This window comes from Panulirus ornatus, chromosome 39 (assembly GCF_036320965.1).
Source record: "Panulirus ornatus isolate Po-2019 chromosome 39, ASM3632096v1, whole genome shotgun sequence".
Lineage (NCBI taxonomy): Eukaryota > Metazoa > Arthropoda > Malacostraca > Decapoda > Palinuridae > Panulirus > Panulirus ornatus.
Window position 1 is genome coordinate 13,055,596 of NC_092262.1, and position 21,713 is coordinate 13,077,308.

The 21,713-nt window shown below is 37.9% G+C and overlaps 2 protein-coding genes across 3 annotated transcripts in view; one reads left to right on the forward strand and one right to left on the reverse strand.

The window, feature by feature from the left end:
• The window catches only part of Ns3 (nucleostemin 3), a 30,435-nt gene extending 13,034 nt beyond the window's left edge, over positions 1-17,401 (forward strand). Inside the window, exons 8-12 of the mRNA XM_071685162.1 lie at positions 1,025-1,176; positions 2,956-3,009; positions 4,296-4,399; positions 6,152-6,253; positions 16,041-17,401. Coding sequence (XP_071541263.1) covers positions 1,025-1,176; positions 2,956-3,009; positions 4,296-4,399; positions 6,152-6,239 — 398 coding nt within the window. The 3' untranslated portion in view covers positions 6,240-6,253; positions 16,041-17,401. The remainder of the gene's footprint in view (positions 1-1,024; positions 1,177-2,955; positions 3,010-4,295; positions 4,400-6,151; positions 6,254-16,040) is intronic.
• On the reverse strand, positions 8,273-21,270 carry mRpL2 (mitochondrial ribosomal protein L2). Of its 2 annotated transcripts, none has more exons than XM_071685163.1 (8): positions 21,115-21,270; positions 19,536-19,699; positions 17,719-17,866; positions 16,517-16,691; positions 15,457-15,530; positions 13,496-13,589; positions 11,648-11,766; positions 8,273-8,815 (listed from the first exon to the last, which is right to left on the reverse strand). In XM_071685163.1, the coding sequence occupies exons 2-8, from the start codon at positions 19,641-19,643 to the stop codon at positions 8,568-8,570; spliced, it is 966 nt and encodes a 321-aa protein (XP_071541264.1). In that variant the 5' UTR covers positions 19,644-19,699; positions 21,115-21,270; the 3' UTR covers positions 8,273-8,567. The 2 variants fall into 2 exon arrangements, with proteins under 2 accessions (XP_071541264.1, XP_071541265.1); XM_071685164.1 differs by lacking the exon at positions 21,115-21,270 and adding an exon at positions 20,872-20,998.
• Between the last annotated feature and the right edge of the window lie 443 nt (positions 21,271-21,713).

Here is a 21,713-nt window from a genome sequence, read left to right on the forward strand (position 1 = left end):
CCTGCATGTCGTAGAAGGTGACTGAAAGGGAAGGGAGCAGGGGGCTGGAAATCCTCCCCTCTCGTTTTTGATATTCCAAAAGAAGGAACAGAGAAGGGGGCCAAGTGAGAATTTCCCTGAAAGGCTCAGTCCTCTGTTCTTAACGCTACCTCGCTAACACGGGAAATGGCGAATAGTATGAAAAGAAATGTAGATTTGTGTTCTGAAAAAGGACTGGTGATTGGGAATACCTGGTTTAGAATTATGAGTGAATTATAAATGAATTTATCTCTAAAAATGTGAACTTTCAGTTTTCTTGGAAACCTGCCTTGGTGCAGCCCTTCTCTGAGAAAGAGACCATTCTAGCCATTCCAACTATTCCTCCATTGCTCTCACTTGTTTTTTTAAAGTCTTATGAGACTCTTGCTAACTTTTACTTTCACAGACACTTGGTCCCATTTCCTTTCTTCTGATCATCATTATGGCTCTCATAGTGCCAGGTCTGCTGATCATCTCTCATATTAGTCCCACCTCTGGTCCTTTTCTCTCAAGGATTTTAGTGAAAATTTTGTTGTGTCCCTCAATAGCTCAGAAAGTATTAAAGGATCTGGCATAAGTCTTTGTTTTCCAAATTTACCTCCTTTGGCTTTTCAACTTCTCGTACATATGTAATGCAAAGCTTTCACTCTATCCAATCCATTGCTATGGTCATTGATGGAGAGACATCTTATCCTGTCACCAGTGGTGTCCCTCAAGGTTCTTTTCCATCTGTGTACTCTTCACTTTACGCATATTAATTTACATTTCTTCTCCTCACTCAAATACTCGTTCTCATTCTTGTACTGAACATAATTCTTCTCTGTCTTTGGACTTGTGCAGGATCTCAGAATTGGGGAGTAGTAACCTGGTTAAATTTAGTATTATTGAAATGCAATCTTTCCCAATATCTCTCAGACTTGAGTTTGATAACCTGAAGCATAGCCATCTTGACACTGAATTTAAATTTGTAATGCACCTGATATTTTGATTGTTTTTTCTTCACTAGTTATGCGTGGATTTATGACACAACGAGGTCTTCCTGACAATCCACGGTCTGCACGCTACATCCTGAAAGCCTTCTTAAATGGCAAGCTCCTTTATGCACATGCACCCCCAACAGTCTCACAGGCCGAGTACCATACTTATGATGTCACCAAGGTGAATTCCTTTTTTGTCTGTATATAACTCTATTATATAAAGGAAGTTTATGGAATTTTTATATATCTTATATGCCTGACAAGCAGCCTATGGTAATGCAGGATTTAGATATTAACTAGGCTGCTTTGTACTTGGAAAATATTTCATTTACTTAGGTATATTGGTTCAATACCAGATAACACCATTGTAGTATTTATCATTTTACAATCAGCACAAAGAAACTGTCATCATATTGACTAGACTAACCAAGTAATGACCCTAGCCCACTTTGTGTCCTTGACAACCAGCAGCCATTTAGATAGTTCCTCATCAGGCAGGTTCTTAATGCAAGTAATAAAATCGAACAAATATTTTATGTAATTCTTTCTTTTCCCCATAAAGACTTGAACTAGTCACAGATTTTTTCTTATTCATCCATTTTGTTTTGCAAGTTACTTAGGTTCATGTTTGGTCTATGCAGTTTGTTTCGAAATTTCAGTCAACAGATAATCTATATTGGTTTTCAGCAGTACTGTCCTTGTTATGAACCTCATGACAGTAGAACTCCAAAGGAATATGATTCAGGAAATGATCTGAAAAGTAGAGCTTACCTCCGTGTATTTCAGCAGTTTTGAGGGAAATGATATTTATGAGATACTACATTCAAGTGAAAAAATTATGCACTGAAATTTTTCATACTATAAACCGTGGCTATATTATTGTTTGTAATAAAGCATTGGCAGTGGAATGTGCAAAAAAATTTCATAAAATATATGGCTAAGGATTAATGTAAGAATATTATTAGAATTGAGATATATTGGGATGCTGAAAGAAAAAGAAATAGAAGGGGAATTCCAAGAGTAGAATTAGCTAAATTATTCACATAGTACTGTCAAAATGGTACCAGGATATCGTGGAAGTAAACTTAGAAAAAGTAATGAAGAGAAGAATTTGGAAAAATCAGAAAGCAGAAGCATAGTTTTCCCTTTCAGTGGGGTTTGCCATCTTTAGACAATTCTTTATCAGCTGAGGATTGGTCATAATATGTTGATCGATGATCACTTACTAGAGAGGAGACCTTTTCCAGTATGTGACACCTGCAATTGCAATAGAATCGTTGAATATGTATTGATAGGAAATGTACTGGTGTCTGAAATATAGGACTATCTTAGTCACATATGAATTATTTTGTAACAATGGGAGAAATGCAGTTATTGAGGATATTCAAGGTTGATAATTTTTTTTAAGGAATCCAAAATTAGTTTTAAGTTTTTGAAAGGAAGCCAAAATATATAATTTTCTATAGATATACTAAAATCTGTAGAATTCTTTTAGTTTGGCTGTATCATACAGTAGCAGAGTGATTGTAGTATTATATGGTTTCTGAGTGTCCTGGGTACTAAGTGGTGGTCACTTTGATACAGTTGTGTGACAGACAAGAAGAACACTAGTTGGTGTTTTGTTCAAGTGATAGTAATAAATTCTTTGCACGAATGTTCTTCAATTCTACTTCAATTCTACTCACTTATGGAACACACTGTTGATAAAAGATGAATAAATACCAGTTATGAATTCCAGAACACCATTGTATTACTTATGCCATATAATTACATACTTCATGAGGAATGATAAGCAAAGTCTAATGATAAGATTCATGTGCTACCTTTCCATAGGTAAATACTATTATGTAGATTGATGAAATTGTTTTCCTTGTATTTTTATTTCTTACCTTTCAAGTTCTGTACGGGTAGAAGAGCCCTGCAATTTAAGCCCAGTAATGTTTAAAAATCTTTGTTGCAGATGAGCAAGGTTCGAGGACAGAAGCAGCCAACACCTCAGCAGTTAGCAACACAGGTAACTGTTTATTTATGATTCTTGTTTTTTACAAATTTGTGTATTAGATTATCTCTTGCAGAGGGTATAATTTCATGTACTAACTTCGTGTGAAATCTCACTGCAAATTCATGGACTTTGTTAACTGTACCAAATTATTTAGTTTCCTTAGGTGTAGAAGTAGCCTACATGGTGTGTTGGTAGGAGGAAATGGGGAGCTAGGGGAGCAGAACACTTGGGGGGGTTAGTGTCCGTAAAACCACTCTTCACGCAATCCAGAGGCATATCATCATCCTTGAGTAACTCTGGATCATGTGTGTGGTACTTAACATCAAGTTGAAAGTCACTCGCTTTCTTAGAAAATTCTTGAGAATATTCTGTCATTGTTGTGGTTGGAGGATGAGTGACTGTGTTGAGAAATTATTCTGCACTGCCTCCAAGGCAACTACCGAGGCTTGACGGGTGGCCTTACAGTGGTTATGTGAAACTCGGTATGTAGGTTTATGTAGGTTTATGTGTAGAGTTGTCTGGCTTAGGTAAATATCTGTTTAGAGGAGTTGGGGGTTTAATTGGCAAGTTTTCCATCTCCTCAAAAACTTAATTCAGATGTCCTTTTTCATTTCTTCTTTTCTCTGTGTTTCTTATGTTTATTGTAATTTTTATTTAAACATGGCATCAGTGAGGGCTACTCTCCCTGATTGGAGCTTTTGATGTAGAAGAAAGTTGAGGCAAGTTATTAGGTGATTAGTAAAGATAGATCCATGGTTTAGTATGGGCATTTGTAGAAGATAATGGCATATGAATTAAAAAAAAAATATGTGAATGACTATTGTAGAATTAGTTTCTGGGAGTTACATTACTGGTTCTGTTCCTGGACCCTGCTCAAGTCAGGATATGTAAAGAATTACGATAATTTGCTTCAAGTAAATACCTATACCTGCTTGTAATAATGTATATGTATAGTTAATAGAACATCACATTGAGTAACATTTATTGAAAAGATGCTCATTTAAGTAGTTCCACAGATTGTGATTATGGGTGATAATATTTATTTGGAGTAGGAATTAAACTGTATGTTTTTCAGTTTGTGAGTAATCATGGATGTTCCTAGAATGGATGTTGTAAGACTGGTATTCTCAGTATTAGGAAGCCTAGAAGTGAGATGGTGAATTGAAAAGTGTTGTTGACGTGGAGGAATATCATTGGAGGGGGCTTAAAGATACAGTGGAAATTGACATGATTTTAATGGTAAGTGTAATTACTTTGGTGAATTGATGGCTTATATTTTCTTGTTCCTCTTCTTACAGCCATATCAAATACGGCCAGAAGCAGTTGACAGAGAGTTCTTTGCCAAAACAACTCCACAGTATCACATAAAAGGAATAAATTGTGGAGGGATGCAAGTTCGTGGGTGAGTCAGATTTTAATTCTTTACCTTTGTTTAGCTAAATAATTTCTTTCTTCACAGGTTTTAATTTCTTTTTTCTGTCAGTTATTCTTTTATTACAAATATTTTTTTAGTATATTAGTTTGTATCATATAACACTTAACATTTTACGTATTTGAGATATTGTTTCATTCATACAAATTTATGAAAGTGCTCTAATATGTATCAGTAAGGCGCATAACATTTTCACACTAAAGTTGAACTTCCATTCTTACACACTTGTAAGCGTGCTCCTAGAATAATGATACCCATCTACTTTTATTAAGATTTGGTGTCCGGTGATGAGGTCTCATTTTGTTTTGTTTTTTGTTAATACCAGTGTTTGTGCTCTCCTTCCATTATGGTATTTTCTTACTACATTTCCAGATTCTTATTTTGTAGCAGGAGAATTTGTGCTCATCAGTAGCTAATGCTGTACAGTGAACAAGTAAAGCCTTATATTCTGCAAAGGACATAATTTCTCAGAATGTCAGATTCTGAGGAGTTAATGAAAGCCTACTTGATGTATTATGTATCATTGTGTAGATAATTTTAACACAATAGACATGTTACTTATTATATTTAATGCATTTTTATGTAGAGTATTGGAATTCTTTATTAATGGCATTATGATCACACACTAGAATGTGACGATACTGGATATAGGTTAATGATTAAAGAAATAAATATAATCATTATATTCATGAGCAATACTCCTAAGGATTCTTTTGATTTTAGCAAGTTATATAGTTAGGAAACTCTTTGTTCATATGGGAGACCAGATGTCGGGCCACGAAGCACTACTGTTAGTAAAATAAAAGTTTATATTTGAGCACGTAATCCATAAACAATCTAGGAGGATCTGTCTCTCGCTCTGTTTTGTCATATTAATCAGATAGAGAAACTTTGTTTTTTATTTTTTTCATTTAATCTATCTTTAATTATTCGCACAAAAAACAATCTTCTAGTAAAGTGGAATAAGCCAGAGGTGTGTACAAGTTCATGGACACTTTAAATGTTGACAATCAAGAGGCCATCATGTGGTTAGGCAAAACATAACTTTTTGCAAGATGACAGAGGAGCCAAACATTTTTGTGAGATGACAGAGTAGCCATCAACATTCATATTTATCAATGGCCTCTGGGTGAATGTCATGTTTCTGATATTTTCTAAACATTATTTCCACCCATGGAAGAAAAATTGATATATTCTAAACACAATTTGTGTTTACCAGATCTGTGGCAAAGCTATCTATCCATTTTGTGTGTAACGTCCAGAAAATGTCACTATGTAACTTGAACTAAGAATACATGAAAAATTTACCTCCAAATGACGATTTTGAAATATTTCATCAGAAGAACACCATTTTGATAAATCACATAGGTTTTGACCTCAGTAAGTTATTCATAAACTTGCTGTATTCAGAAATAGAGTGACATCACCAAGCAGTGCTACATAGAGTTTTGCACAGTATTTTCCAGTGATCTTTAAATCTCCCTCCTCTTTTTTTTTACAGAGGTATGGTACCCCATTATATAACGTAAACTTTACAGCTCATTATGGAAAGGATTTTTGGCTATACTTGTATTGGTTTAATATTTCTGGAATTTAATTAATTGGGAGAGAATAGCATGAAGTATTACAGAGTTAGGAAACACATCTGCATGGTAGATTTAATTTCTGTGGTTCACAATGTTCATAAAGTATACATTTCTAACTGGATTTATGTTTCGCCAGTGCTGTACTTGTGGATGGCCAGCCAAAAAAGAAACAATTCAAGAAGAGAGAGAAATTGAGGCGGAGGTTTGCACATCTCGACCAGTAAGAAGAACTTCATAGGTTAGAAAATTTTGTTACACGGGGCTAATTGAGATATAGTAGTATTGTATAGTATGTAGTATACTAGAATATGAAAGCTGTTATTCCTATGAATGTTTTAGATAAAAGATGGTTTTTTAAGCAATAGGTAAACATATTTATGTTACCGTAATGACTTTTATGTAAATAAACAGTAAAATGTCATTTGTGAAGACTGGGGACCATTTCAATATTCTTCTATCTTCGAAATCATACAGAAAGCTGTGAAGTATTTCCAGTTTCTTGAAGTGCAAATATTTTGAATTTTTTTTTAAGTGGGAGTGATTGGCCATTCAAGGTGACAGGAGGAAGCGTGTTGGATTCATGTCTGTCTAGGGTTAATTTGGTGACTGATGACTTCCCTGTAGATGCTAGACATTCTGTTCTATATGAGCCGGTGTCTTAATTGTTTGATGTAGTATTGGGTGTTTGCTGTTGTTTGCATAGTGTCAGGATGCTATGAAGTAATTGTAAGGTTATATCCATGCGATAGGACTTTCACAATTTGGCCTGCAGGTTATGGAGAGTCAAGTAGGAAGAGATAGAAGAATGATGGAGAAAGAACTACTACATTGGGAACTCCATAGTAGGGACAGGATTTTAGAGGTGAGGCCTTTGAGTGACACTTGCTTGGCAACCAGCTATGAAGTTAGCCAACCAGTTTTTGTTGTTGTTGTTGTATGGTTTCAAACATCTCTTTTATGAGGTTGTGGCACAAGACAGTGATGATTGCTATGTAGATGTGTATTGCCACTATACTGTGCAGGACAGGGTGTTGTTGCACAGTGAAACCATTCAGAATGTGTTCTGTGAGGTTTGGTAATGGCATTAATTGGGTTTAAAGCCATCTTGTGTAAGTATGAGATCTTGCTCGATTCTGTTGTGGATCATTTGTTCAGAGTTTGGATACAAATGATGTAGGATGGTAAGAGGTGGGGCAATTAAGATTGTGGGAGTTTAAGATTGCTATTATCTGTGCTAGTTTCCAAATGTTTGGGATTTTGTGTACCCAAAAATGACTAAAGATTGCACTTGGATTACACATGGGCCAGAGTGTTAATACAGTATACATCTGGAGATTTTGGTGGACCTACATATCTTCTGACAAATATTTTCACTCTAGCTCTGCCTTATACAAAATCTTGTTGTAGATACACAGTAGGCTGGTAAGATTATTTACTCCTTGGGGATAGGGGAGAAAGCATACTACACAGGCATTCCCTTCGTGTCTAAAAGGGATGGGAGTGGGGGGGGGCTGGAAATCCTTCCCTCCTGTTTTACTTTTCCAAAAGAACTGAGAATGGGGCCAAGTGAAGAATTTTTCCTCTAAGGCTTAGTCATCTCTTCTTGACGCTACCTTGCTAATTCGGGAAATGGCGAATATGTATGAAGTCAAAAATGAGAAAAAAATTATTTTTTTTTGCCACCACCTTTACAACCAACTCATCTACTGCCTATGTCACCATCTCTGCCACCAACACTGTGCCATCACCTGCCACCACTCCTACAAAGAATCTTAACATGTCATCTGGCTCCCCATTCCTTTGAGATAAGTAAGAGTTGCTCCTCCTCCCTTATTATAGAACTGAGGGATGCTCCCCATCTCTTATCAGTTAAGGAGGGTTGGCTGTCAGTTTGCTTGTGCTGCTAGGATGAAATAATATTATCAGTCTTTTTGATAGTAAGTTTGACACTTGCCTGCTCCATTTATGATAATTTGGAGCAGGCCAGGTTATTCATATAATACCAAAGGGAAAATTATCCCTCCACTAAGGCAGTATGGTTTAAAATTGCACTTGCTCCATGAATTGGATAGGACATTTTAATATTTTTTTGACAGTAGATAATGGCACAAAAGTGTTACCATTTCTTATTAAATACTAAGAGCTCGAAATTGCTACTTGGAAATTTCTTTATAAAAGTAAAGAAAGTTGAAGATATAGTGCCCCAAGGGTGTCACACTACCTCCCAGTACTATACAAATAGATAATTACACACACATAAACAACATTGCTTTATTTAGAACACAGCACCATCCAGTATCCACACAATTCGTATTACACAATTTGTTCAAGGAATAACTGGTCATGGTGGACCTTCACCACTTAAGTAAATCTCATGATTGATAACTTAGATTATGGTGGGCAGTAAGATTTTATTTTGAGTAGAAGATAAATCTTTTGCCCATAATACCCAAAGGGTGTAGAACTCCCTCCCTGTACTATACATATAGGTAATTACACACTGGGATAACTAAGTGCTTTAATTGGAGCACATTACCCTGTACCTAAATGATTCATGTTACACGATCTGTAGAGGGAATAACTGTTCGTGGTGGACCCTCACATTTTAAAGTAAACCTCATAATTGGTAATTCAGATTTGGGTGGGCCATAAGACTTTACTGGGGGCAATGGACGAATCTTACGCCCATGGTAGCCAGTTTTCCGCTGCCAAAGGCCAGATGCTGGCCGTCTCCCAAGCCATCGTCTCCTTTGGGCTGAGCCAACATGTTCTTTTCCATGACCTACATTAGACACTCTCCCTGAAAAGCAATATGAAGTGACTTTTTAATGCACTATACTTAAATTAAAGGGAAAGCAAAAGTATACATTATTCTCTCAAATACACAAGCTGAATTCTACGATGTGGACAATGGCATACTTGCTGCTGAAAGACAAAGTTCAATGTTCCATGAGTTTTATAATGATGCAAATCCTCACAGTAGCCAGCCACAACAATTACTGGGTAACACTGGATTAAAAAGTATTTATAGAATTAACAAATCTTTGAAAACTGAGATTAATTTTTGATGACATTCTCTGTGAGACTGACCTTCATAAAACACACCTCATTAAAATATCTTATTTTAAAAGACAGCTTTTTCACTTCCTCCAAAGTTTTTAAATACCATTCCTCATCCCTTTTTTTCCCCCTTCATTAACTTATTTTGTGTTTCAACAAAGGTCTGGCCTTGATGTGGACTTTTGTCCAAGACTGGAGCCTTTATAGAAAAAAATGTGTAAATGAAACTTTTTTCACACATGTTCACAGTTTCCTCCATTAGCAAGGTAGCTCCAGGAAAAGACAAAGAAATGGCATCAGGTGCTTACATCCACTCTGTCATGTATAATGCACCAAAATCACAGCCCCTTATCCATAACCAGAATTCACAGACCTTCCTATGGTTTCTCCCAAATGCTTCATATGCACTGGTTCATTTCATTGACAGCATGTTGTCCCCTCTAAATGTTTTGTGACTCAGTCACTATACTTTTGAGGCTATTAGTAAGAGGGGCCTATGTCAATCTTTTATCAGTCATGCCAAAAAATTTGCATTCTCTTCGTATGGAATGCCCTTGAACAATACCAGAGGAATTGCTAATCTTTTTCTTTTATCTTGTAAAATGCATAACTATAGTTTTTTTTTTCCGAGAAATTAAAACCAGACTTATCTGCCCAATGCATACCCTTATCAACAGCAGTTTGCAAACGTCTTTCAGCAACTTCAGAAATCGGGATGATTCAATATCCACTGGAATAGTGTTTATATCATTATTTACGGAAGCAATGAAGCAAGTAGCAATTAACATGATGCCCTGTGGCATACATTCTACCTGTGGGAATTGTTGAATACTCACTAACAAGCCTCATCTTCAATTTTTTGCTGCAAAAACTGTTGAATAAACTTTTATACTGCATACCTTGAAGGCCCATTTTTTGGAAGTGCCTTTTTGAAACCAAATCTCCAAGTAGTATCAAAGGCTTTCTTGAAATCAGAGAACACTGCTATTGTATGATGATTAGCAAATCTTTTCTGAATGTTACACGATATTTGTATTACTAATAGGTTTGTGGTAAATCAAAGCTTTCTGAAACCTTACTGGGATGGATTGAAGATATTTTTTGAAGTTAACAAACCAATCAGTTGTTAAGTATTTCTCCATTATTCTGCAAAGATGACAGTTTAGTGTAATAGGTCTGAGGAAGGTAAAGTAAGCCCAGCAATTATGACACGAAGGGTGTCAGGTGATCCTGGGTTTCCTTTTAACATTCAGTGAGAAGAGTAGCACCTCTCTGGGAGGTTGATAACTGCAAACTACTTTTAACATTTGCTCATTCTATTTCTATTTATTTTATTTATTTTGCTTTGTCGCTGTCTCCCGTGTTTGCGAGGTAGCGCAAGGAAACAGATGAAAGAAATGGCCCAACCCACCCCCATACACATGTATATACATACACGTCCACACATGCAAATATACATACCTATACATCTCAATGTACACATATATATACACACACAGACACATACATATATACCCATGCACACAATTCACACTGTCTGCCTTTATTCATTCCCATCGCCACCTTGCCACACATGAATACCATCCCCCTCCCCCCTCATGTGTGCGAGGTAGTGCTAGGAAAAGACAACAAAGGCCCCATTCGTTCACACTCAGTCTCTAGCTGTCATGCAATAATGCCCGAAACCACAGCTCCCTTTCCACCTCCAGGCCCCACACAACTTTCCATGGTTTACCCCAGACACTTCACATGCCCTGATTCAATCCACTGACAGCACGTCAACCCTGGGATACCACATCGATCCAATTCACTCTATTCCTTGCCCGCCTGTCACCCTCCTGCATGTTCAGGCCCCAGTCACTCAAAATCTTTTTCACTCCATCTTTCCACCTCCAATTTGGTCTCCCACTTCTCCTCGTTCCCTCCACCTCCGACACATATATCCTCTTGGTCAATCTTTCCTCGCTCATTCTCTCCATGTGCCCAAACCATTTCAAAACACCCTCTTCTGCTCTCTCAACCACGCTCTTTTTATTTCCACACATCTCTCTTACCCTTACATTACTTACTTGATCAAACCACCTCACACCACACATTGTCCTCAAACATCTCATTTCCAGCACATCCACCCTCCTGCGCACAACTCTATCCATATCTATATCTATATCTTTTGAATTTTCAATGATATCTACCAAGTCTATCCACTGGAAACACAGACAAAAAGTTTACAACTGACAGCTGCCTAATACACTGATGACTGAAGATAAGATTACAATGTGAGGAAGAAATTTCAGATAAGCTTAGCTGTAATGCAAGTGTGCAGGTGTACATGACAACACTTTTCATGCAAAGTTGGAAAACTTTTTTTTTACATGTACCAAACTGGAATTTAGCAATAAATCATGGTATTTCTAACTAGCACATTGGTGCCCTTCATAACACAATGAACTAACTTCAAAGTGACTAACAATTAATGCTAAAATCTCGACAGAAAATGAATGTCAACTAAAACCTACCTTAGATATAAAATTTACTGAGCAGATCAATAATTCTAAGGATGTTAAGTACATACCAACAGTTGCCATACATTGTGGATCAAGAGCAATTTCTCTCTTTGTTGGTAACTGCACAATAATTTTGTTAGCTATCTTCCTCATGATTACTCCTCCTGTACCAGCAGCCTTTAACAACCTGCATGGATGAGAAAATGCATTCAGACATTTTAAATGATGATATTTCAAAGAAGAAAGAAATGGTGACATCTGAACAATAATACTAAGGGCATCTCCAAACAAATGGCACCTTAGTGTACATACCTATCTATGAGTAACTATGGTGAGATTTTTCTATGGTGGCAGGGCTAGTGCATTGTGTTCATCACTTGACTTGTATGTTGACAAACAACATGCACTTCATATGCTACTGCTACACCAAGTATGAATGTCACCCATACAACCAGTGCTCCCTTCTTTCTCCACACACACCACAGCTTCTTCCTTCCTTCCCCACCCACATCACCACAGCACCCTTCCTTCACACACAATACCACTGCTCCCCTCCTTCGTCACCCATATCATCACAGCTTCCTACCTACCCTGTCCATACCACCACTGCTCCTCTTTCCTTGAGCCATGCCGCCAGAGCTCTCTTCCTCCCCCATGCACACCACCACCACTACTCCCTCCTTTCCTCATTACACCACAACAGCTCCCTTTGTTCTCCACCCACACTGTCACAGCCCTCTCCCTTGCCTCTCCCCTTTACCCCACAGCTCCCTCTGTCACCATCACCACCACAGCTTCGTTGTGAGTGCTTGAATCAAACCTGATGCAGTACAGAACTTTAGTCAGAAGGGGGACTTCAGTGCTGGTTGAGAAAAGAAACCCCATTTACCTTGGAAATGTATTAACTTTGTTATAAACAAGACAGACCAGTAAAACAGAAAATGACATTTCATTTATTCATGACTCAACAATACCTTAAGAACAGACCATGAAATCTAATTATGTGGCAAAAGGGTTGAACAAGGTTTGAAGACTTAATTTTCTCTTTTCAGAGAGAGGGGAATTTATGTCAGATTAAAATTTTGTATAATGATATTATACCTTCCATATCAAACGAAATGGCTTCCTAATTATTCGAGTTTTCTGTTTGTTATGAGGTTCTTGTATCCATACTGCTAGTTTAGCCTCTAGGTATTGTTTTGCTACTTTGACAAACGTCTGTAATTATTTTTATCAAATGACCTAGGAAAGCCAAGAAAAACAGTATTCATTCTCCTACCTTGCATTTGAGCTTCTTGTATAATGATGACGTGATCTAACAAATATGGAGATTGGTATTTCCATGCTCTAGGAAGAGATACAGTTAGTAATCTTCTGATACTTACATTTAAAAACAGAAATGAATATGGTTTGTAAGATAGTGTTAGGCATGACTTATACTGTTGTACACAAACCAGTCTGGTTAAGTCAGTCATGGATTCGAACCCTACTCGGGGCTAAATTTTATGTCTGGTTAGCTCAGTGGTAGAACACCACTCGTGAATTTGAACCCTACACCAGGCTAACTTTTATGCCTGGTTAGCCCAGTGGAAGAACACCAGCCCTATAAACTCAAATTTTGTAGCAAAGGAGTCTAACTTGAAGCCAATGTCTAAATAATAATCTTAGAGGCTTTACGGATCTCATTGAGCACAACAAAATATGTCTGAAATTTACAAGCAACAGCATTTATCATCATCTATAAATTTCAGTGGCATTTTGGATGTCTTTTATTCTACAAACACATTCATTATTCATTTAAAAAGGTGGCAGGTGCTTATCTTACCAGACAGCAATAAGTCTTGACTTTTCCTTTAGGTAAGTGTCAATCCTAAATTTTGTTTCTAAATTCAGCAATGTAATGTCCTACTACTCACTTTCCACCTTCACCAGGCCGACACTCCAAGCAATTTACTATTGTTGATTTAGGTAAAGCACCAACAGGATAAGCATCACCTTCCTTTGGCCGCACTGAAAAAAGAAAAAAATTTATATTTGTGTATCTTAATCCCAAAATGGTATTCCCCACACTCAAAACATACAGCCTCATACATTTTTCTCATTACAATACAGCCAGAATATCATTCCTTAAACACACTGGTATGACTACCCTTCTGTACACTCTTGCTCTATTTGTTCCCCCACGTAGAGCATATATTTTTTTTTTTTTTTGCTTTGTCGCTGTCTCCCACGTTTGCGAGGTAGCGCAAGGAAACAGACGAAAGAAATGGCCCAACCCACCCCCATACACATGTATATACATACGTCCACACACACAAAATATACATACCTACACAGCTTTCCATGGTTTACCCCAGACGCTTCACATGCCCCGCTTTAATCCACTGACAGCACGTCAACCCCGGTATACCACATCACTCCAATTCACTCTATTCCTTGCCCTCCTTTCACCCTCCTGCATGTTCAGGCCCCGATCACACAAAATCTTTTTCACTCCATCTTTCCACCTCCAATTTGGTCTCCCTCTTCTCCTCGTTCCCTCCACCTCTGACACATATATCCTCTTGGTCAATCTTTCCTCACTCATTCTCTCCATGTGCCCAAACCATTTCAAAACACCCTCTTCTGCTCTCTCAACCACGCTCTTTTTATTTCCACACATCTCTCTTACCCTTACGTTACTTACTCGATCAAACCACCTCACACCACACATTGTCCTCAAACATCTCATTTCCAGCACATCCATCCTCCTGCGCACAACTCTATCCATAGCCCACGCCTCGCAACCATACAACATTGTTGGAACCACTATTCCTTCAAACATACTCATTTTTTCTTTCCGAGATAATGTTCTCGACTTCCACACATTCTTCAAGGCTCCCAGAATTTTCGCCCCCTCCCCCACCCTATGATCCACTTCCGCTTCCATGGTTCCATCCGCTGCCAGATCCACTCCCAGATATCTAAAACACTTCACTTCCTCCAGTTTTTCTCCATTCAAACACCTCCCAATTGACTTGACCCTCAACCCTACTGTACCTAATAACCTTGCTCTTATTCACATTTACTCTTAACTTTCTTCTTTCACACACTTTACCAAACTCAGTCACCAGCTTCTGCAGTTTCTCACATGAATCAGCCACCAGCACTGTATCATCAGCGAACAACAACTGACTAACTTCCCAAGCTCTCTCATCCCCAACAGACTTCATACTTGCCTCTCTTTCCAAAACTCTTGCATTCACCTCCCTAACAACCCCATCCATAAACAAATTAAACAACCATGGAGACATCACACACCCCTGCCGCAAACCTACATTCACTGAGAACCAATATGTGGGTAGTATTCTTTCTGCCTTATTCCCAGGGATTCATAAATATTTTGATCTAACCTACCAGATCAACTTAGTAATATTCTCATTTCTTTTTCAATCTTTGGGCATCCTTTTAGGAATCATATTTACTGGGATAAGGCAGATAGATATAGGCAAAACTGTAGGGAGGCTGGAAGTCAACTCAGGAAGAATGGTAGGAGCTATAGAGAGAGGGAGGAAAGTCCAGCATTACAAAATGTACAACAAGTAAAATATAAGCCAACTTTTCTCTGTAGGCTCTCAATAATAAAGCATACATACAGTTTAACAGACCTAATGTGCATAAAAGCACTTAAATCATGCAATGCATTTCCTGTGCTTATTCATACATAGAGAAGAAAACCTTTCCCAGAGCAGTATGAGAAAACGACTAAACATAGGCAACTATATTTAATTATATAATACAAGATAGGGAAATAATAATATATAAAGATAAATGAGCCTACATTATTGCAGTCTCTGATAAAGGCAAATATGAATAATAAGTGCAAAGTTATATTTACCTGCATTTTTTGGTATATAGCTGGACGTTCTGATGAGATCCCCACTCTTCATATTTTCCGTAGCTATGATGTACCTGATGAATTAAAAGGGTAAACTGATATGCTTGGCTGTTCTGAACACTACTTCTATACAACTAATGTATTTTGAAAAATTTGAGGTTAACTGACTACAATTCCTTCATACGTTAAAAGCTACTACAAGTGATGCGATTTATCCTCCATGATCAGTTGGACAAACTAAGTCTTTCATATGGTGCATTAGAGATAATTATCCTTTTTGCTTATGAGTAAATTATCTTTTTATTCATTATACATAATTACTGTTTCCTGCATCAGCGAGGTAGTGAAGAGCAAATTATATATGCACTAAATCTCAGTATAATGCTTATATGGGTAGAATTTAGGGTAAGCTCCTTCTCTGTTTTAAATGTAAGATACCAATGGCCCCACAGTACTCTTGTGAGACAGTGGCCTGCCAAGTATTGTGCTGTCTAGCTAATGGCAATGGCATGGAGGGAGCCAGCTCTTAAATGCTGAAAGGTTTGTATAAATATGTATTTTTTTCTGTTTCTTTCATGTCACAGGCTGCAGTCATGGACAGGAGTCTTCATCGAAGCCAGGCCTTGAATGGAAAAGAAAAAGCAAAGAAGTAAGGGAAAAGAGAAGAATTTAAGACAATGTGACCACCTCAACTTGACTTGCTAATGACCACACTGTAATTTTATTTGGTTGTGGCTTGATCAGTGATACATGGTCTACCTGATGGCAGACATGAAGTCAGTCAGCTCTCAGAAGCAGAAACCAAGGTATTATCTAGAGAAGAGGGATAAAAACCAACAGCATGGTGAATGGAAAGTGGGGTAAGTTCTGAAATCAAACAAGAAGAGTTGGTAAGTCAGATGGCTTTAAACTACAGAAGCAATATTCCAAGCAAGGATAGATCATTCATTTGTGTTACTGGAGTAATTGCACAGAGGTGAAGGCTCTTCAGCATCTGACATGAGTCCTAGTTATTTTAGACATTGATAACTTGTATTAAACATAATTTCCAAACTCTTACCGTAACTTATCTCCTCCTCCTACAAGTGCAATACGAGCTGAACGATTAGGGTCATACAGAATGTTCAAGACTCTTTCTTCCAAGAAAGTACCATCAGTGGGTCCACTTCTAAACATGTCAATCCAGCGATAATTTCGTTTTGCTCCACCCCCCATTGTACCCACAATAATGCGACCTGTTTAAAAAAGGTAAAAACTAAGACAAATTGGATATTGTTTCTGTAGATGTTATATTTTATTTAGTGACTGATGATTGAAGAAGGGCAGTATTTTTTCAGTGTATAAAGGTCAAGTGAAAATGAACAATGACTAAAGAGGAATATGGTTCAATCTCTAGTATAACTGGCAAGATATATGTTAGGACTGTGATTCCTGTATAAGTGAAGGATAAAGTGACTTTGGTAAGGTGAGGGTTCGTGTCTATCCATCCATCTACATCTCTGATGCCCATTCCCTCTGGGAACTCCCTCAGGGGGTTTGCCATGGTAAAAGAGTCTCCATAACTGATGAAATCCAATGTTGCCTCTTAGCCTTTGGTGCTTCACCCTCAACAGATCAGAGGCAGAGGGCAACTCTTGTGCAGTGTTTCCACAGGCCCCAACCTAATGTTCCTACCTACTACTACCTAATGCTCCTGGCTAAAATTAGTGCCTGTTTACTTCCTGTACCTGATGCTACTGCCTTTTATCTATTGCTCCTACCATTTTGCCAAAAGGCAGGGCTAAGTTTTGACTCTTATTGGGCTTGAGACTGACTTTAAGATAAACTTATTCAAGCACCTAAGACAAATTATAGCTATGGCAAACAATGACAAAGTGTAATGAGTTTAAGGTGTGCTTTTTTGTGACATCTCTTAAGCTTTCAAAAACAATTATTTCCTCAATAATCTTTCATTCTGACCCCTAATTTTTAAGCAGTGTTTAGAATTGTACATGCTACCACATTATGAACATGCAAGCCAATATGTGCTTCCTTTCATTCTATGCCCTCTTATCTCAACTGCATCTCAGTACCCGATATGAGAAAAAATCTTATAATCCTAACTTCCTAATGACTGCATATCACCCCACCATCAATAAATACAATACACAGCCATGAAAAAATGGATGTCACAAAATCAATCAACGTCAAATTTTAACAATTTGCAATGAATATGGTTAAAAGTGAACTAATAACAAAGTGAAATTCGTACACCCTAAATACCTGTCTTAGGGTCACGTCCACCTAGCTTGGTAGTTTTGAGTGGTTTGACAGTGTACTGGCCATCCTCTGGGAAGTGCACCTTACACCGGTAATTTCTATTGTCACCTGGTGCAGGTTGATCAACATAATGGATGTTCATACATCTGACCTGCAAATGGAAAGATTTTACAAACATTATGACATGCACAATGCAAAATTTTAGGCCAGCAGAACCCTCCTGATGTATCTTATCCTGTACATATTAAACAGAAAAATATGTATATTCCAAAATTGTCAGTCAGTGGCTGTAAAGGAAGAAGACAGCTAAGGCAGGGTTGTTTGACACTCGAATGACACATCATAGCCTAAAAGGCATTATGGTTTTTATTCTAATCACACCCAAGCCTACTGGTTTAAAAGTAGTCTCCAACCCAAGGATTTAGGCTAAAGTCAGATTTCCTGGGTTACAAGCAAGCCTGAATCTAAGTCTTTAGGCCACACTAAAGTGTTTTGGGGGCTACAAGCCAGCTCAAACCCAAGTCTATGGACCAAACTCGAGTTTTCTGGGTTACAAGGAGTCTCCAACCCGAGTCGTTTGAGTTACAAGTGCAGTGTTTGGGTTTTGGTATTTTTCCATTCAAATTCTGAAAATGATTCACTTAATCTCACAGTATGTTGTGTTCAGCCAATTCCTTGAACTTTCTATGGGATTGGTCTTTCATGCAGTAGACCAGGTGGCTTAGGTAACCCAAAACACTATGTGGAAGAAGTAAAAGGACTGCCACTTCCTCTACTGATGACCTTTTCTTGCCATATTCATGATCTTGCACACTTGGTGGTGCTGCCCTGGGGTTGTGTTCTGAAGCTGAACAGAGGACATGAGTTTCACCTAGAAAGAGATAATGGTTAAATTGCAGTTCACCACCACTCCAAGATGTTGCACAGGTCCAAACTGAGAGGAATCATGTTCAGTACAAGATGAAGAAAGTGTATTTGAAGGAGGCGAGGGAAGGTACATTAGGTTCATGTGTGTAAAGTGGAATTATTAGAGGGACTGATGAGAGTTAGAGGCTCAAAGAAAAGATAATTCATGGGGAGAAGGAGAGTAAGCAATGTGAACAACTGCAAGAGACTGGTCAAGAAGAAAGCTATGCATTAGGGAACCCAGAGAACCAGAATGGCACAAAGGAAGGCAAGTTTGGGAAGCAAAGACTAATGCTACACCCTGCCAGATGCTTTAAAGATGTTGGGGCCATGACAAAAGCTTCGCTAAAGTTCTTGTGAGAGGAGGACCAAAGGTCAGTCGCAGTGGAGGGATTATCACCAGAACACGTAACACTGTGAATTCCATACTGGTGATCAGAAAGAAGGTAGTCTTAGTGCTTGAGAAAGTGAAAGTGAAGGAGCTTTTCAAAGGCTCTGGAGACACAAATCACTTTTTCATACACATTCGAAGTTCCTTGAGAGCTGCCTCATTTCTATTCTACCATCTAATTCACCCTTTTTATTATGAGAATTACTTTTCTTATCTCCTGTTTATCATCTTCCTCTCCCCATACCTTCTCTGCTTTCTCCTGACCTCTTATTCCTCTGTAACAGCATCCACATCTCAAATACGCAACAAAGCATTTTTTAAGCCATTCATTTTTTTTTTTTTTCAAAGTCCCACACCCTTCTTTACATAGTCATTTTCATTCTCCAGTAAGTTTGATCTCATCCTTCACTCCATTCCATTCAAATGTACCATGACCCTTTAACTCTGTCATGCCCACTTCTATCATATCAAAATGATTTGCCACAAGACTGTGTTCTTTCTTTCACCTATGAGTAACTCTTACCTGCTGAAAGGAATATTTAGTTAATGCAGCAGGAACTTGAAATGATCTTGTCTTGAGAGTAAAGGTTGCCAGTTCACGACATAGGGCACCTATGCCTGACATGCTCATTATTTTCCTTCACAAAATACTGACGAATGATGGTGTGTAATCATACGACCTCTAATCTGGAAAAATATAAAAGGCTACATTACATAACATGGTACATGATCTTGGAAAAATGAATAAGTACATTTAGTAATTTGGGTGTAGGAACTATGCACTAAAATACCTAATGTGAAGATAAATAGTGCATAAAATTTCCCTTTGTATATGCATATCTATGTAATATGAAAGCAACTGCAAAGAAATATACTGATGGATGACGATACAAGGGTGCTCAGCATGAAAATAACTTGACATAAAAATATATGATTTGAACTGTCGCTGCCTGATTCTTGTAATATATATTGTGGGGTAAATGTCTTTCCCCAGTAGATTTCCTTCAAGTTTAGATGATCACCATATAAACAAGCTTCCTACAGATTCATCAGAATCATCAATGACATGAATGGCAACATATTTAAGCTGAACTGTAGAAAAGGTGAGGTATGTCATCCATTACCACATCTCAGTGCAACTAGTAGACTTTGAACAAGCATAAAAAGGTGGTGGATGGAATAACCCAACCTGGGTAAGTTCTCACTGGAAATGCAGTTGAGAAATTTTGCTAAAGTCTATTAATGGTGTATACTGTAGTATGAGGCAGGTGAATAATTCCTAATATTTTCCCAATACCCAGTATTATGACAGGATTGCGAGGGTGATTAGTTTTGAAGAAACATCCTTTTGTTTCACTCCAGGGTGATGTCCCACGATATGAGGGAATCTCCTTCATCTTCAGGTGTTAGAAGTTTCCGAGCCCCAACTTCTGGTGCATTAATGCTTCTTGTCCTTCACGTACCAACTAAACATCGGTTGCGGAATTAGCCTGTTTTGGAACTCTTACTCCTTCCCCTGCAATCAGGAGTCACCCCATGGTGATACGATCCTTGTCTTCCTACCTACCAAGGTGCTGCACCCAATTGCCACCTCATAATTCTTTGCAACAAGGACGTGACAATCAAGGTAACCACCTTCGTTACAGGAAAGGTTTTATGCAAGAAAGGAAAGGTTGGGCGGGAAACTAGAACTGGGGAAATTTGCTTGAGGAATATTTCCCGAGAAAAACAGTACATCACCCAAAATCACGTCTCTTTCTAGGGGTCTGTCTGTCCCATGAGCTAACACAGCAAAACAGTAGTGAGGCAGAAGATTGGAGGAGAAAGGTCATCGACCCAGAGAAAATGTTACCACAAACCTAAGATTTTAAGGTACACTGTTGATGCTTCGCCTTGTAGTGGGTAAGGCCAGTTCCAGCAAGACTGATCCTCTGTGACTAAGGTATAGTGGTATGTGTTTGTAATTCCACCATCTCTAAAAAGTTTTCATGTTAGTCAGGACCTCTTCCAGAAGCTCCTACAGCTTAAACCTGCGCTACTTTTAGTAGCAGGGCAATGTGGCGTCCTTAGCATGTTCAAATATATTTTATGAATTTACTAACCGTATTATTATTATGTTTTGTCTGCTGATAACATAGTCAGCTGTGACGAATAAGTGGTGAACATATCCAGCGACTGAAAGCGGCAGCCATTATAATAAAACAGATCCAGGCGCACAAAGGTTCAGCGAACACTGGAATATTTATTTTTCTTTATTAGTAAAGTCTTCAGTTTTTCGTATTGATAACTATTACTACGGTTACTCCATATTTTCCGCTGTGGTTACATGAAAAAGAATCAGTGAAACTTAAGTGAGAAGTAAAAGGAAATTATAAAGTTTATTATCCTCGGCGAATTGGTTAACTTCTTGCTGGACTGTAGCAATCCGGGATGACTGGGTCAGACCAATCATGACAGACCAAATTTAGTCCATAAATCAAATGAAAAAAATTCTATCTTGTACTTCACTTTAGATAATGTAGATATATAAGCATATAATCTTCCAGAAACCCAACTGGGAAGTTGAGACACGTCAAATGATTTAATAAAATAGGATAATAAAGAAGAATGATGTAAAGTAAGATAAAGTTCTTATAACAATCAAGATATGATGATAATAATCAGGTCATAAAAAAGTGGATCATAAATAGAGTTAACGCGA

Excerpts from the sequence above, each read along its gene's own strand:
- mRpL2 (XM_071685163.1), bottom strand. The coding sequence starts at position 19,643 with ATGAGCATGTCAGGCATAGGTGCCCTATGTCGTGAACTGGCAACCTTT. Across the intron at positions 13,590-15,456 it reads CTATATACCAAAAAATGCAG|TGCGGCCAAAGGAAGGTGAT; the intron begins GTAAATATAACT and ends TTCTTTTTTCAG. Across the intron at positions 11,767-13,495 it reads CGGCCTGGTGAAGGTGGAAA|GTTGTTAAAGGCTGCTGGTA; the intron begins GTGAGTAGTAGG and ends TCATCCATGCAG.